Source organism: Leucoraja erinacea, chromosome 14, assembly GCF_028641065.1.
Source record: "Leucoraja erinacea ecotype New England chromosome 14, Leri_hhj_1, whole genome shotgun sequence".
NCBI lineage: Eukaryota > Metazoa > Chordata > Chondrichthyes > Rajiformes > Rajidae > Leucoraja > Leucoraja erinaceus.
Genome location: NC_073390.1, coordinates 34,137,140 through 34,153,808, shown reverse-complemented (window position 1 = coordinate 34,153,808; position 16,669 = coordinate 34,137,140). Strand labels below are relative to the sequence as shown.

General features: G+C 39.3%; 1 protein-coding gene across 5 annotated transcripts in view; it reads right to left on the bottom strand.

Moving 5' to 3' along the window:
- The window catches only part of arhgef4 (Rho guanine nucleotide exchange factor (GEF) 4), a 332,949-nt gene that overhangs the window by 21,691 nt on the left and 294,589 nt on the right, over positions 1-16,669 (bottom strand). For 4 of the 5 annotated variants that reach the window (XM_055646144.1, XM_055646142.1, XM_055646145.1 and 1 more), the window contains 6 exons: positions 8,579-8,758; positions 7,384-7,578; positions 5,622-5,801; positions 4,573-4,805; positions 2,896-3,025; positions 99-230 (listed from right to left, as the gene is read on the bottom strand). In XM_055646144.1, the coding sequence (XP_055502119.1) occupies positions 99-230; positions 2,896-3,025; positions 4,573-4,805; positions 5,622-5,801; positions 7,384-7,578; positions 8,579-8,758 (1,050 nt within the window). The remainder of the gene's footprint in view (positions 1-98; positions 231-2,895; positions 3,026-4,572; positions 4,806-5,621; positions 5,802-7,383; positions 7,579-8,578; positions 8,759-16,669) is intronic. The other variant, XM_055646143.1, reaches the window with a different exon arrangement.

The window sequence follows — 16,669 nt, the reverse complement described above, 5'->3', positions numbered from 1 at the left end:
ATCAGCGGGGACTCGGTGGGCCCGTTGTATCTTTAAACTAAACTAAACATTCAAGAACACATATTGAACATCAAGAGATCCACTAACAGTAATTTTACCTTTTTGCAAAAGACCACCTGATGGTCAAAGAGGAAGAAGGTTCGTTGTTTACTCTTGGCCTGTGGCTGCGAAATCTTTGTCAATTCACCAGAATGGATAAGCTCCGAGCTTCGTGCCAAAACATCCTCACCCTGAGGAAAACACAGATCTTCAGAAAGAAATTCATATGTTCACTGGAGCTCGTTATGTGTTCAGTAGCTATTAAGATAATTTCCCCAAATTTGATGTAAACTATCACGTAGTATTTGCATCTTCTGAAATGTACATCATATAAGGGCTGAATGATAGTCAAGTTAAGAATATTGGAATTTCTGAAATTATACAAAAATGTCTCTCATTGTGATCCATTTCGTGTGCACAGGGTCAGGATGCAGACTATACATTGGCTGCCTATTTCACACTGTTCTACAGGCCACATCACAGTTTAAACTTGTAAAATTGAAAGAAGGTAGGGTAGGCAGAAGAAGGGTCCGTTCCTCTCATAGATGCTGCCTGACCAACTGAGTTCTTCCAGCACATCCAGATTCAGGGGCAGTTTCTTCCCAGTTATTAGCAGGCAACTAAATCATCCTACCACAACCAGAGAGCAGCACTGAACTACTATCTAACTCTTAAGTGACCCTAAAATTATCCTTGATCAGACTTTGCTGGCTTTACCTTGCACTAAACGCTATTCCCTTATCATGTATCTATACACTGTAAATGGCTTGGTTGTAATCATGTAATGTCGTTCTGCTGACTGGATAGCATGCAACAAAAGCTTTTCACTGTACCTCGGTACACATGACAATAAACTAAACTGAACTGCTCAAGAGTGTGGGCTTTTTTGTGAATAAATGCGTTGCATCCACAGAAACTGTTCTCTGGCACCAGCTCCCACTGTCACAATTTCAGCTGCTCGTTAAAGTTAGTGTTTGCATACACGCTTACCAATATTCTCCCATTGGATTGAAGACGATGATGGTTTGGGTCTGGACTTTTCTTCAGACTGATTGTGGGGGGAGGGAAGGGGAGGGGGGTGGGAGGGGGAAAAAGCTGGAAGAAGAGGACAAAGTGTGGCAGGGAATAGGTGGACACAGGTGAGGATTTTATTTGATAGGGACGTGGTTGGAACAAAGGCCAGCGATAAGCAGGAAGTGAGATACAGATAGATGGGATGGCCAAGAACTCAGAACACTGATTAGGCGAAATTTCTTCACGCAGAAATTGTTGAATTTTTGAAAGTCTCTCCCTCATAAAACCGATGGATTTTTGAATACTGAAGTTACATAATACAGGAAATTGGCAATGAAAGTTGGCTATGATCCCATGTCGTGGCAGGCATCAGGGTTCCAAAGACTAACACTTCTATTTAATGTGACCTTGTGTTTTCTGGTAATAAGCACTGCAGGCACGTCGTAGCAAAGAACATTCTCTGTGTGGTTTACACTGTGTGACCAGGCATTAACTAGAATGTTGCCTGGGTTTCAACAACTAAGTTACAGAGATAGGTTGAATAAGTTAGGTCTTTATTCTCTGGAGCGCAGAAGGTTAAGGGGGGGCCTGATAGAGGTCTTTAAAATGATGAGAGGGATAGACAGAGTTGATGTGGACAAGCTTTTCCCTTTGAGAATAGGGAAGATTCAAACAAGAGGACATGACTTCAGAATTAAGGGACAGAAGTTTAGGGGTAATATGAGAGGGAACTTCTTTACGCAGAGAGTGGTGGCGGTTGTGAATGAGCTCCCAGTGGAAGTGGTGGAGGCAGGTTCATTAGTATCATTTAAAAATAAATTGGATAGGCTATGGAAAAGAGAGAATGGATTTGGTACTAGGCAGGTCTAAGGGGAAAAAAAAATTCTTTCGGCATGGACTCGAGATGGTCTGGCTGTCGTGCTGTATCAAGTCTGTGCTAAAAGTAAAATTTGGAGGACACTTGTTGTTGAGTGGTTAAAATTGTTGTTGTTGAGTGGTTAAATTGTCAGGAAGGGTTAGTCTTCTCTGTATCTTACAAGCATTTAATGCATGAGATCACAATAATAGGAAATTGATCCAAACAATAAGAAAATGTATCGTTCACAGCTTGATAAAATATTTCAAGATATCCCCAAGCACTGCCCTCAAAATAGCACATCATACAAATTATATACGACAACATGATGTGCAATCATGTCAAACAGCGACTATATTCAGTTAAAACTATTTCTTTATGCTCACACCACAAACATTTGCACTCCTGTCAGAACGTTAGCCACGGTGAACAGGAAGAAGACTTTCAGGATGAGGCAAGTGCTCCCATCTGATATTAATTATAGTAAGCTTAATTAGGATGGAGCTTTGGAAGTCCTTTTCTTTCACAAATTGCGATGTTAGCAGGTATTGTAACTGGGTCACCATCTTAACCCAGACAAATGGTAAGAATAGGCATTTCATACTTTATTCCCGACCAGCCAACCCACAGATATGTGGAGGTACCTTCAAAATAATCTGAGGAATTTTATGTTGTACAATTGGGCAGACAGCAGAAAATTATAGTGGCGACTAAGAACACAAGAAAGAGAAGCAGGAAGAGATCACACTGTCGCTTATGCCCACACCTCCCTGCTATACTGGTTTAATATTTTCACCAACCCACTTTCTCAGCCTTAACCTTATACGGTATATCTTGATAACAAAAATCCACCAAATTTGGTTTTGAATACATATATTCACCAAGCTATATACTTTTCAATTAAACCAAAATTAGACCAAAACCATACATAATGAAAAAATAACATTTGCACTGGAATTTAATTAAAACATATTGCTTTTTCCTACCTCCCAATTTTCAATTGAACTCTGCCACTGAGCTATTTTATCGAGGTTCTCTAGTCGCCTCTTGCGTTCATTGATGAGCTTGGCCACATTCTTCATGGCATTTAGTGCAGCCTCAACATCACTGTAATCCCTTAATGAACGAAATCACTTGTAATATAGTCCAGATGCAAAAATGAACACAAGAACCACATGTTCTCCCGACAGCCCCGATTTTCAGTAAGATACAAGCATCTAATTGATATATTTTATGACTGCAGTGAACTTTATGTGTTCAAAGCAAATGCAGTTGCAATTCCTTCTGTAATATTTATCTCCCTTTAGACAACCCAACAAGGTATAACTCACTCCAATCAAGGTAATACAACAATGCAAAACAAATAACCCAAAATACTACAAATACTTAACATCTGAAATAATGACAAAACATGTTAGAAATGATCAGCAGGTTGGCCAGTATCTATGGAGAAAGAAATAGCATTGTCTGTTAATTAATTTATAACTTTTTAACTGACTGAAATGTCTTTGACAAACATAAAGATATGGAACACAACCAGTCATGGTCTTTTGTTTGTGGAACAAAATGTTGCCATCCTCGAAAGCTTTCTCCTTAGCTTTCTTCTGTACTGTAAACCTTTTGTATTTGTTAAGGTGATGGTGTGCAAGATGAAGAAAGGAATATTTTGTGAGTCTCATTGTAGATTTTGGATAAACTGGTTGTGGATCCAGGGTAAAATGATGGGTTGTTATATTAACACATCGTTCCAGCCTGTCCCACCTTTCCTCTAAACCAGCATCTTTCTCAGCATTACGATATTTCTGGCATTTTTTGAAAAATCAATGAATCCTCGTCTTGAAAGTTCCATTACCTAGCATGCACACCTTTTGGGAGAGAACTGTCCATTGTCCATTGTATGGTAAAATAATATCTGCCTGAAATCCTAATAGAATCAGGTATCAGGTCTAATTTAAATTTATGTCCTTTGTTCAAGTCAAGTCAAGTTTATTCATCACATACACATACGAGATGTGCAGTGAAATGAAAAATGGCAATGCTCGCGGACTTTGTGCAAAAAGACAAACAAACAAACAACCAAACAAACTACAAACAGAATGTAACAAAATCACATATTCTTTTCCATATTAAATATTGTGGGCGGAAGGAAAAAGGGAAAAAAACAGCAATCAAAAAAAAAGCAGTAGAGTGGTACAGTAAAGTTAGTCCCTGGTGAGATAGGAGTTTACAGTCCTTCAATCCTATTATACCTTGGAGTAATTTAAACACATCTCTTAGGTCATGTGCTGAAGCATTATATTGAAGCCCGACATACCCATTTTTACACCAATGATTTTTTAACTTTTTCCAATGCCTCACCTAACTCAGTTTTGAGACAATCGAAAATAACTCAGTCTCCCATTACTCAGTTAGTTACTGTCAGGGAACTGGGATGGTGACTGCAATTGGGAATTCATTGTTACATTAATGGCTGGAGGTGGTTCTAATGGAAATGTGAAACTATAAATTGTTGCAGCTTAAACCCAGAATAGAATAATGGAAATCCAGTTACTTGGTATCAAATACTTCCAACTTTGGTTTGACCAAACAATGATCTGGTGTGCTGAATTGCCAGTTCACTGCTTGAAGATACACTGGACATTGCAGTCTCCCTTGGTCCTTACCTGTGCTCAGGGTTGGTGTATTTGAGTAATTCTGCCAGTTGGAGGGGATATTTACAAATCTTCTGCACTGGTGTGAGCAGAAACCCATCCAGAGAGATGTCAATCATCTTCTGGAGCAGTCGGCAAGCTTCAAAAAAGTAAACATATTTGTTGATCTTCATGAGTTTGGAGAGCTCTGCATAAGCATTAGGATGGTTGTTGCAGTATTCTGAGTATATCTGGAAATCTGCCTGCTGGAAAAGACGAACAGTACAGAAAAGTCAGTAGATAACAAATACAGTAAAAGAAACATCTCCTCAGAAATGGGGAGGATGGAACTGCAGATGCTGGTTTAAACTGAAGATGGGCACCAAAAACTGGAGTAACCCGGTGGGTTCTTTGCATATCTATCATTCATTTGTTCTATATCTCGCTACATCACCGTCTATCTCTCTTGTTTCCCTTTCCCCTGATTCTCAGTCTGAAGAAGGATCTTGACTCGAAACATCACTATTCCTTTTCTCCAGAGATGCTGTCTGACCCGCTGATTTACTCCAGCTTTTTGAGTCTATCCTCAGAAATGGGTCCACTTTGGTCCCCCAGAGGTCAAACATAAAGGGCCTGTCCCACTGTACGAGGTAATTCAAGAGCTCTCCCGAGTTTAAAAAAAAAAAATCAAACCCGTGGTAAGCACGTAGAATGAACGTAGCGGGTACGTCGGAGCTCGGGGCGTCTCTTAGCGGCTCGTAACGCTAACGGCAGGTACTCGGAAAACGTGGTAAGCTCGTGAAGACTTGTGAAGATTTTTCAACATGTTGAAAAATGTCCACGACAGCCCAGAGTACCTACGAGCGGCTATTACCGTAATTCTCCAAGTTCGAATCGGGGAAATTCGGGAGAACTTGAATTAGCTCGTACAGTGGGACAGGCCCTTAACTTCATAAATGCAAGTTCTTCTAATATCTCAGAACATCTGATTCAAAGGCTAAAAGAAAAAAATAACGATTATTTGTAAAACAAATACCATTTGCCCCAATGCTTTATTTAGAGGAATGGCTAAAATTACTCACAAATTCAAGAAAACAGGATCCAATCTCACTCAAATGGGGCTCATCTTTGTTGAATTTCTTTTCCAGGTCTTTCAGAAACCTTTTCTGGAATCTGTAGATGTCTTCAATGTTCCCAAAAATGGTGCGCAGTTGTTCTTCTGTGAACATGTCTGTCCTTTTATGGCATTGCTTAACATAACCCTGTGGGGTATAAATGAGCTTCTTTACCTGATTTTCAATGCAATAGTAGGGGTGGGCGGACATAGATTGATTCTGCACTTGGAATGGGATGGATAACACTATTAGGGATGAGTCAGCACTTAAAGCAAATTCATACCCTCCTTGAATTTCCAAAGCAATGGCCAGAATGTTATTAATGTACCATTATAGCTCCTACATTACAATTATGACAGGGTGGAAATTACTTGCTTTGGAAATTTTTCTGCACAGCAAATTCAAAAATGTTACTCATACAAGGAACATTATTTTAATATGTCCTGTTGGCAGTGGTGCCCCACCAGAGAATTTTGACAGTAAACTGAATAGTGTAGATCAGAAAGGCCATAAACATAGAAAATACGGGAAAATCTCAGCAGATCAGACAGCATCTCTGGAGAAAAAAAATGATGTTAATGTCTTAGGTCAGTGACAATTGAGCAGAACATTAGGTTCCAAATTTGATCCTTTGAGCATGGAATTGGTAGATTTTGCCCCTATGATGTGTATGAACAGATAAATAAGGAAAACGTCACTCAGGACTTCTCCACCATTGAGCAGGACAACAGATGATCTGATTGTCACTTCTGCTCACCATCCACAACTGGCCTTGGAAATCTTTTCCTCTTTGTTTATTAAAATCCTTTGTCTTAAATATATTCAAGGATCAGTTTCCGTCACCACTTTATGGAAAGTTCCACAGACTCTCTGCAATGTTTCACCATTTAGATCATATGTTTATTTTTTATTTTTCCTCTCAGACTGGACAGTTTCACATTTTCCCAGACTATACAACACTTGCCATGCCATTTGCCTGTTCGCTTAACCTCCTATCTATCTTTTAGCTTCCTTATGTTCTTTTCATAACTTCCAGCCTATCTCTATCTCTGTTGCCTCAATATGTTTGGCAACCAGACTTTTGCTGATTTTATTCAAGTTTACAAAAGCATTACAAAAAAATTACAACTTTACAAAATAAGTATTACAAAAATCTGAGTTCAGCAAGGACTCCTCAGTTGATCTCGCCAACCAGGAAAGTCCCTTCTATGTCCACACTCTGCCTCTCGTTAGCTAGCCAATCTTCTACCCATACCAAAGGATTTTCCTCCACCATTAGCTTTTATAGTCTTTGATGCAGCGCCATATTAAATGTTTTCTGAAAATCTGGGTACAATATGTTAAAATATTTTATCAACGCTTCCCACATATTTAAAATGAATAGAGTACTGTTTTCAAGCGAGCTCACAAGAACCCTTTTTAAAAAAAGTTTATATTTTGTTCAGGTGTTCATCCATTCGAATAATGACAGTGCACTGAATTAATCTACAGATCTATTACTGGTGAGATGAATCTGTGCTCCCATTTTCTCCAGTGTTGCTGTTGATCTCACTTATATTAGATTTGGCACCACTTCAGAAGTTCCAAATGAAAACTTTATGAAGAAGATGCATACCCATTTATCAATTCTCTGGAGCAAGAAATATAAGATGACTGGTATTTGGGCTGTAACCGTTCTCTTCAAAACCCACACACAAGTCATACTGGTAAAGCAGCATCTATTCCTTACCTCACAGATATCCTTTAAGTGCTTGATGTAATCATTCTCAGTGCTCATGATCTCACTGATGACATTCGTCCTCATTTGGTCTTTCTTTGACTGGCCTTTGGCCAGGCAACGATTAGCACTGTTGGGGTCATCAAGTTTCCCATCTTCCACCTTCACAGGATATTCTTCCATGGGTTCATCCTGGTTGACCCACAACTTTAGGAATGAAACCTGACAATTAGCATTCAGTCCCACTGAATCATGGTGTTTAAGAGGCTTTTAAATAGGCAACTGTATATTCAGTGAATGGAGGGATATGGATCATGTGCAGGCAGAGATTAGTTAATCTTGGCATCATGTGGACATTGTGGGCTGAAGGGACTGTTCCTGTGCTGTACTGTTCTATGTTCTATTATGTTAATAGAAATGGGCAGGAAAGGAATGAGTACAACCAGTGTTAATGAACTCACATGCATAGGGATGGTGTCCGATGATGCATTTCTCTCCCTACCTATTAACAAAAATCTATTTGTTCAATTATCAACTTTCAAACCACTTTTCTACTAGCAGCAGTTAAACAATTTCTTATGCCAATCTTTGCTGCAGTTTGAAAATCAATACAAAACTGCAGATCGGAAATAAAAACAGAAAATTAAAAAAACTCTGAGGATTGCAAGCATTTTCAGATTCTAGTCTGTATCCTGCTAATGAGGCCAGTTAGATAATAGAAAGTTAGAATAAAAATGCAGTTGGAAAAACAAGGAACTGCAAGCAGAAGGCAGGAGGATGGGGTTGAGAGGGAAAGTAGATCAATCATCATTGAATGGCAGAGCAGACTCGATGGGCTGAATGGCTTAATTCTGCTCGTATCTCTTATGCCTTTTGATCAGTACGCGTAGGCAGTGTTCAACTTTCCTGTGTTGCCAATGTTCGCAACCTGCCTTTGCTTTAGTTCTTATTTATGTTTATATCAGGCTGGCTCATTGATATTGTGTAAGAAGGAACTGCAGATGCTGGTTTAAACCAAAGATGGACACAAAAAGCTGGAGTTCAGACTGAAGAAGGGTCTCGACCTCGAACATCACCCATTCCTTCTCTCCAGAGATGCTGCCTGTCCCGCTGAGTTACTCCAGGTTTTTGTGTATGTCTTTGGTTTATTGATATTGGTTGGCCCTCTATGTGTCCTGTCATTGCCCCAATCTGGATCGGCTCTTACCCGCACAAAGCTGGCAGGGAACCAGCCTTCACTGTCCCCAATCCGTCCCCACCACCACTCTTTGTTCGTAGCATCCACTACTTCAATGACATCACCAGCTTTGAAGCCCAGCTCCTGGTCATCCATGGTGATGTGGTCCCAGAGGGCCTCTGCATATACCACACTGCCATCGCTGATGAGCTGCAAGGAATCAGGGAACATGTTATTAGAGTCACCTTTCCAATGGGGTGTACAAACTTCAGCTTTCCTCTTACAAAAATAAGCAGTTCACATTCGTTCAATCTGAATGAGAATGCGAGATCCTTTTATAAATTGTGAACCAACTGTGGCTGTTTAAGTCAGATGAAATGCCAGCGACTTTGACATAGAATGCTTCAGGTCAACACCTACCTACAGCATGCCAAGCACTCCAGACTGGACCTCACTTTTAACTGGATTGCTGCCCCAGATGTAAATGTGACAAGGCTGCTGAGAAGCTCAGCAAAGCTGGAGATGAAATAAATGCTGCTTAGTAACCGAGCATGAACAGCCAGTGACGGTCAATGTGCACAGGTTGTCAGTGGTAGGTAACTGAGAGAGAAAATGGCACGCTATTTATGTCAAAGAAATGTTACATAATCCATTGTACCCTCTTAAAGTCCTGATATAATACACTCCAACATGTGAATAAATGACAGTTAAAGGATCCAAATTAGTTCGTAAAATTAACTTCAAAGGAGAAAATTATCTCCATCAAATAGAAAAACAAAAGATTTGTGAATAAAAGCAGAGACTGAACGATGCTGCAACGATATATTTTCTTCCTATAGGTGGCAGTAGAATCAGCTAAGCCACAGGCCCATGCCTTGCAACTCACTGCTGGTCTATGGTGCTATATAGCAGCATAAGCACATTGGACTTATCTCATTCATTAAGGGGTGTTTGGTGTTCACAGGGGACATTATTTTTTCAGGAATTCCTATCTGACTCTTCAATACTGAGTGAGGAAACAGTGTGCGGATATTGTGCTTCAATACAGTCTGAAGAAAGGTCTCGACCCGAAACGTCTCCTATTCCTTCTCTCCATAGATGCTGCCTCACCCGCTGAGTTCCTCCAGCATTTTTGTCTACCTTAAGTTCTGAGAGGTCATTGTCAATAGGATGGAGTAATGGAACATTGTCCAGTCTTCTCCAATAACTCACCTCTCAAGACAAGTGGAATAAATCAGCAGGTAATACTCTCCTCTCCCCCCTCATCACCTCCTGTCTCACTAATGGTTAAGATTTACAATCTTTTTCATTTTTATTAAACATTTAAAATATTAGCATTAATGGTTAATATTGAAAATATTTAATAAAAACAAAAAGAATTTTGAATTAATCTGCAGCTGAGGCACTGTCTGCAACAGTCCTCTGTCTTGTGTCGGAAGGAACTGCCGATGCTGGTTTAAACCGAAGATAGACACAAAAATCTGGGGTAACTCAGCGGGACAGGCAGCATCTCTGGAGAGAAGGAATAGGTGACGTTTCGGGTCGAGGCCCTTTGTCTTGTTCATCTAACTTCATTAACATTGCCTGGAGCTGCATTCCTCGTGTTGGAGAAAGCAATGAAACTGGAATGTGAAGATTCAATGAACACTGTCACATTGACTTGAGTGTCAAAGTATTCAAGAACATGAAGGAAAATAAATAATAATTATGTAATTATTCATAAATAGGATGGATGGAAAGCTTCATAATATAAGTAATAGTTGGATATAAATAAATGTCCACAGATCCCTTTGACAGTAACTGTTTCTTTCATCCAACTCACCATTTTAAGACCCTTTTGGCTCTTCTATTCGCCTGCTTGAGTTCTTTCCTCCTTCCATTATATTCCTCAAAGGCCCTGTCTGATTTAATCTTCTTAAACCTTGCATAGACTTCCTTTTTCTTTTTGTAACCAAATTTAGAACCTGTTTGGTCATCCAAAGTTCCCTTACTTTGCCATCCTTATCCCTCTTTTTTAGCTCTGAACATGAATCAACTGGCCTTCAAACAACTCCCACACGTCAGATGTGGATGTACCCAATAAATAACTGCTCTCAATGTACCGTCCCGAGCTCCTGCCTAATTACATAGTAATTTGTCTTCCTCCAACTTAGAAACCTTACAAGGTCCAAACTTATCCCTATTCAAAACAATCTTAAAGCCATTGGAGTTGTGATCAGTATCCCCCAAAATACTCTTGCAATGTACCCGTCCAGTCATGTCTCTCTCGCAACCATGTTTCCGCAATGACCACAATATCATATTTCCATGCATTGATCCAGGCCCTAACTTCATCTGCTATCCCCACAATACTCCTTACGTTGAAATAGTCCATCAGCTTCACCATATTCCTTCACCTCTCCTTCCCTGCCTGCCCTTCCTATGTGACTGATTGGACCTAACATTTATCTTCCCATCACTCCTTCCAATTTTTCTGTCCCTGACCTCCATGAGCAAAGCAGTCCAGACACATGTTCATATTTGAGCTTCTGGAGGTTACAGGTCTCAATAAGTATAACATTTTATTGATGTAAATAGCACAGCTGGGTAAGCTGGTCTGTTGTTCTTTGAGTATAGTAGAAGTACTTTTCAGATCAAAGAGGTTTAAAATCTCTGGTATCAAAATGTGCTGGTGCAAATAAAAAGCCTTCTGTAAAATGAGGAAACATTTCCTACAGCACCTGAGATGCCCAAGAATATGCAAAAAATGTTCAGTTCCAGGTTAAACTAATTATCAACAGCACAACATATCTTCTAATTGTAGTTGAAATGCCTAGTTTCACATTGGCAGTGAGGCATGACATAAATGTTGCACATTGTTTTATGTCACATTTTCCTTGGTTCCACTGGTTGTTAACTAGATGAACACATTCTCATCTTAGAGTCATAGGGTGATCCAGTGTGGAAACAGGCCCTTCAGCTCAACTTGCCCATACCGGCCAACATGACCCAGCTGCACTAGTCCCACCTGCCCACGTTTGGCCCATATCCCTCCAAACCCATCCTATCCATGTACCTGTCTAACTGTTTCTTAAACATTTCGATAGTTTCAGCCTCAACTATCTCCTATGACAGCTTGTTCCATACACCCACCAGCCTTTGTGTGAAAAAGTTACTCCTCAGATTCCTACTAAATCTTTTCTCCTTCACCTCGAACCCATGTCCTCTGGTTCTCGATTCCTCTACTCTGGGCAGAGATTCTGTGCATCTACCCGATCTATTGCTCTCATGATTTTATGTACCTCTATAAGATCACCCTTTATCCTCCTGCGCACCAAGGAATAGAATCCCAGCCTACTCAACCTCTCCCTATAGCTCACACCGTCTAGTCCTGGAAACAACCTCGTAAATCTTCTCTGAACCCTTTCAAGCTTGACAATATCTTTCCTATAACATGGTGCGCAGGCCTGAACACAATATTCTAAATGCGGTCTCACCAACGTCTTCCACAATTGCAACGTGACCTCCCAACTTCTATACTCAATACTTGTAACATAATTTCATGCTTGCATATTGGACAACACATTGGAAGGAAAAACAAAACCTCCAGAAACCACTTTAATATGTTGGTATCTCAGTTATCTGCTGGAAAGAAAGGACTCTTCAAGATGTTCAACAGGGAGACAGATTGGGATGCATATCAATGTGCAGTAACACACAAACAATTTAACCTGCACATTACTTATACTAACTAGTCTTAATATGTGTTAATCTTCATGAGAAAGGAAGCTCCTCAGAAGAAATATAATTGAAGGAATTGTAATTATTAAATGGTGCCCAGAGGTTTAACAAGTGAACTACAAAAAAAAAGAGTATTTTACCTAATTATCCATTCGTCTGGATAACTGCAGTGGCATTTAACAAGTTGTGCAGATATATAAAAATAGGCAGATAATAACTGTGACACGATTCAAATTAAATGAGGCTGAAATGTTCTTGTAAGTTTAGTACATGAATTTTAAATCACTTTCCGCTGTTTTTTCAATTATGTTTGACATACATAATACTGCAGTAAAATACTGTGGATTCTGCAAAGGTGAAATTAAAAATGGAATATGTAAGAAGGAACTGTAGATGCTGGTTTACCTGGGAATACTTTGCAGATCAGATGGGGAGGAAGAAACAACATTAAGATATTAGGTTACAAAATCTGAAAATGGTGGAGGCATTCAGCAGGTCAGCCAGTGTCTGAACAGTGAAACAGAATTAGCATTTTTATTTCAGAATTCCAGCATTTGTAGATTTTTAGATTAATAATTTAGGTCGACAACCTTTCATATGAAATGAAATATCCTGGAGACATAATGCATTTAATAGTAATAGTAAGTACACATACAGGAAAAGGAACGGGAGATCAGCAAGGGAGAAAGAATGTAGGCAGGACAGACTACAAGCAAAAGGATGGATGATGATTTAAGGTTTAGTTTAGTTTAGAGATACAGTGTGGAAACACTGATTACAGTAGATAAGCTTGCAGAGAATAGATTTTAAAAAAGCAACAACCTGGCCTTTATCTCCCATGGATCTCCTTGTTTTACGCATGATATAAACAGTACAGACCAAGCATTGCAACCACAGGAAAGAAAAATATATACAGCCAGCAGCTCAAATAGTTTTTCTCCTAATTTCCATTGGAGGAGAATGGTTTAATTTCAATAATGAATTGCAAATTTGTCAACTAGGAGGCACTCTAAGATTACTCCTGTTGATCCATAAAACATCAAAATCACCTCATAAATGATTACAATGTTAAGTACCTTCTGGTGTTCTGGATAAAGGAAATGACATTGAGTTAATGGAATAGTGATAAATCTATCAACGTTAGACGGGAAATGAATCCTTTAACATTGGGGCAGCCAATCTGTGCCGTTATGATGAATTGTTTAGATACAAGAACTGTGTTTGTTTAAACCTCTCAATGTGATCTCAGAGTACATTCTGATCACTCATCAACATGTTAACATTTAAGATCGAGTGTTTCAATAAACAGAAAGATAAGACAGTAAGATGTGCTTCTAAGGCTGAAATTAAAAAATAATAATCAGTGCATTCTCCCATAAGGCAAAGCAAAACTAATATATTGTTTTACGAAATCTGGCATGATGTAATCAAGATACAGTATACTTTTAGTGATCTAGGATCCATGGGCGATGCCAATTTCATGAATAGGCCACTCATAAATCTATTACACATCACTCACTTGTATTCTATGCATAAAACATTAAATAAATGGACAAATTACATATCAACTTACCTTTTTAAGTAACAATGTTTTACACTGTAATTTTATATCTTAAGGCTAAACAGTATTAATGTAAAATCCAACAATCAAATAAATGGCCAATATCATCACATTAGCTGCCAGATATTTGAGTCATAGAGAGACGGAAACAGACCATTTGACTCTCCGATCCATGCTAAAAATTAACCACCCATTTACACTAATGGTAGATTAATCCCCTTTTTTTTAAATTCCTCCACACTTTCAGGAACGTTTCCAAGATACTCCACTCACCTACACACTAGGGATAGCTTACAGTAACCGCTGAACCTACAAACCCTCACATCTTTCGCATGTGGGAGAAAACCAGAGCACCCGGAGGATACTGACATGATCACAGGAAGAACATTTACATTCCACACAGATATGGTCTGAAATCGAGGTTGAACCTAGGCTTCGGGCACTGTGAGGAAATACAATGGCTTTTATATTCCTTTCTTCATTCAGATTTTTTGGTTCTTGGTGTGCTTAAAATGCAGAGAACTTTAATTGGGAATGGACATAGTGTATTCCAGGTAAATGCTAAGAACGTTCAAGACCTAAAAATAAATAGGTGCAAATAAAACTTACTTTACCACTGTATCCCAATAATTCGTATGAGCTGATGAATATAGCAGCAGGAGTAAAACTAAACATGCACTTCAATCCAGCATAAAGGAGACCGTTTCATATTATTCCATCCTATGAAACACTCAAACCCTATAAACCAGCTCTTGTATCTGACACCATATTATTCTAAAATGGCAGCAACTGAAAATAATTAAAGATTTCCAATGAACGCATTATGAGACCATCAATAATTCTACCTCACCAGTTCCAAAAACAGAACAAGACCATTGATCATTCTGAAGAAGGGTCCCGATCCGAAATGTGTTTGATGCATTCAGTCTCAACCCGAAACGTCACCCATTCCTTCTCTCCAGAGATGCTGCCCGTCCCCCTGAGTTACTCCAGCATTTTGTGTCTACTTTCGATTTAAACCCAGCATATGCAGCTCTTTCCTACACATGTTTTCCCCTCAACAGATGCTGCCTGACCCGCTGGGTTACTCCACGATGTGTGTTTCGCTCATTGATCCTTGTGTTTCGGTGACTTTGCATCCATATTAGTTTTCATGTTTGTTTCTAGTTATTAATTTTACTGTTAACTATTTGTATTAAGGGCGCTCACTGAATCCATCTTAAAAATTAAGCAGAGGCTTTGGCCCTGAATGTTGCCTGGGCAGGATAACAATAACAACCAGTCTTGGCCTTTAGCTCATGCACTCCTCTGGAAAGATGGCCACTGGGATGAAGATGGCTCAGGATAGCTCACTCCCACAATTCCAAACCACACACGTCACGGTCAACACTACATCTCATCCCTCTCACATCCTCCCTCTCACACACAAGGGGTCTGCACAATGTAGAAAGAGGCTCAACTCAGACCTTCCGGGACAACAAAGCCCAGAGAAAGGTAACAATAGCAGAGCTCCTTTCATGTAGTACCAAGGATCAGGAGCAGCCTCAATTTATGTACTTACTGGCATGGAGCAGAGCAGAAAACATACTTATCTGCTCTATGATTCACTCCTTCACAAATAATCATGATTATTGTATGATTCACTCCTGCACAAATTATCATTAGACCTCATAGGCTCCACATACACTTGGCTGCAACATTTTGGCTGGTGGCCCTCAATCAAACAGCAGCTGATCTCTCTATTGAACACGCTGTTGTAAGCAATGTAGCCACAAGGGCCATAGGTGAGAAAATAGTAAATCTGCCTTAAAAGTACAGTGAAGCAGTAAACAGTTTCTAATCAGAACAGTGAAGCAGCAACCAGTTTTCCCCTGCATTATGTTACCATATCCCCTTGGAATATATATATGAGTAATTCAACCTAGTTCTGGACTCACTGTTAAGTGAATGCCTGATTTCTGACCCACACATAAATAGTTTCATGGTAAATAAAGGATTTCCAAACTTTAAAACTCCTACTGTTTATATTTTAGGCAGATTTGAATGCCACAATGACAAATGCAAGTCTTTCAAAACCAGAATGATCAGCAGATTTAGCACAAAACGACAGCAGGATCATTAAAGGTTTTTGCAAAGATGTTTTGCGATGATCCTACAGAAATGCCAGGAAGATTAATCAGCTTATAACTTGAAAATATTAATTTGCTTACTCATTTTCACCTGTGTAGTGAAGTAGTAGGATCTCTGCTTTCTATCCAGAACCAGCAAAAAGTAGAAATGGGAGATTTCTTCAGTAAGAGATTTCTTTGACTCTGACCTTTATTTCTGTACGATTCTGTACTATATTTGAGCATTTCAGAAAAAGGAAGAAACAAAATGGAAAACATGTCTATTCACAAGTGGCAGTATCCCTATTGGCCTCAGAGGTTTCAGACAGAGAAACCATTCAGTTTGGCGACAATGATTTGACATTCTTTCACAGTATAATCATTTGGCATCATCAGAAATTAAGTGTATGGCACTGGTTCAAGAAAGGAAAGGTTAGAACTAAGAAAGGCGTCATGTGGAAATGAACCACTCAAAGCTTTTCAGGCCAAAGTCTGCACAAAACATATTATAAATGGTATCCCATTCAACTGTTCTGAAAGATCACACATTTAGTCAGTAGGGTGTGAGTTCTCATCCACTCCATCGGCTTCAACTTGAACATCCAGGGTAATACTAAGACCTGATAAACATCTACTGTATTCTTTCCAAAACCTTTGTGTCCTCATTCAAGAATTAGACACTTTACTCCAAACTGGAGTTAAATTAATAGTTTTGTAAAAGTTTAGCATGTC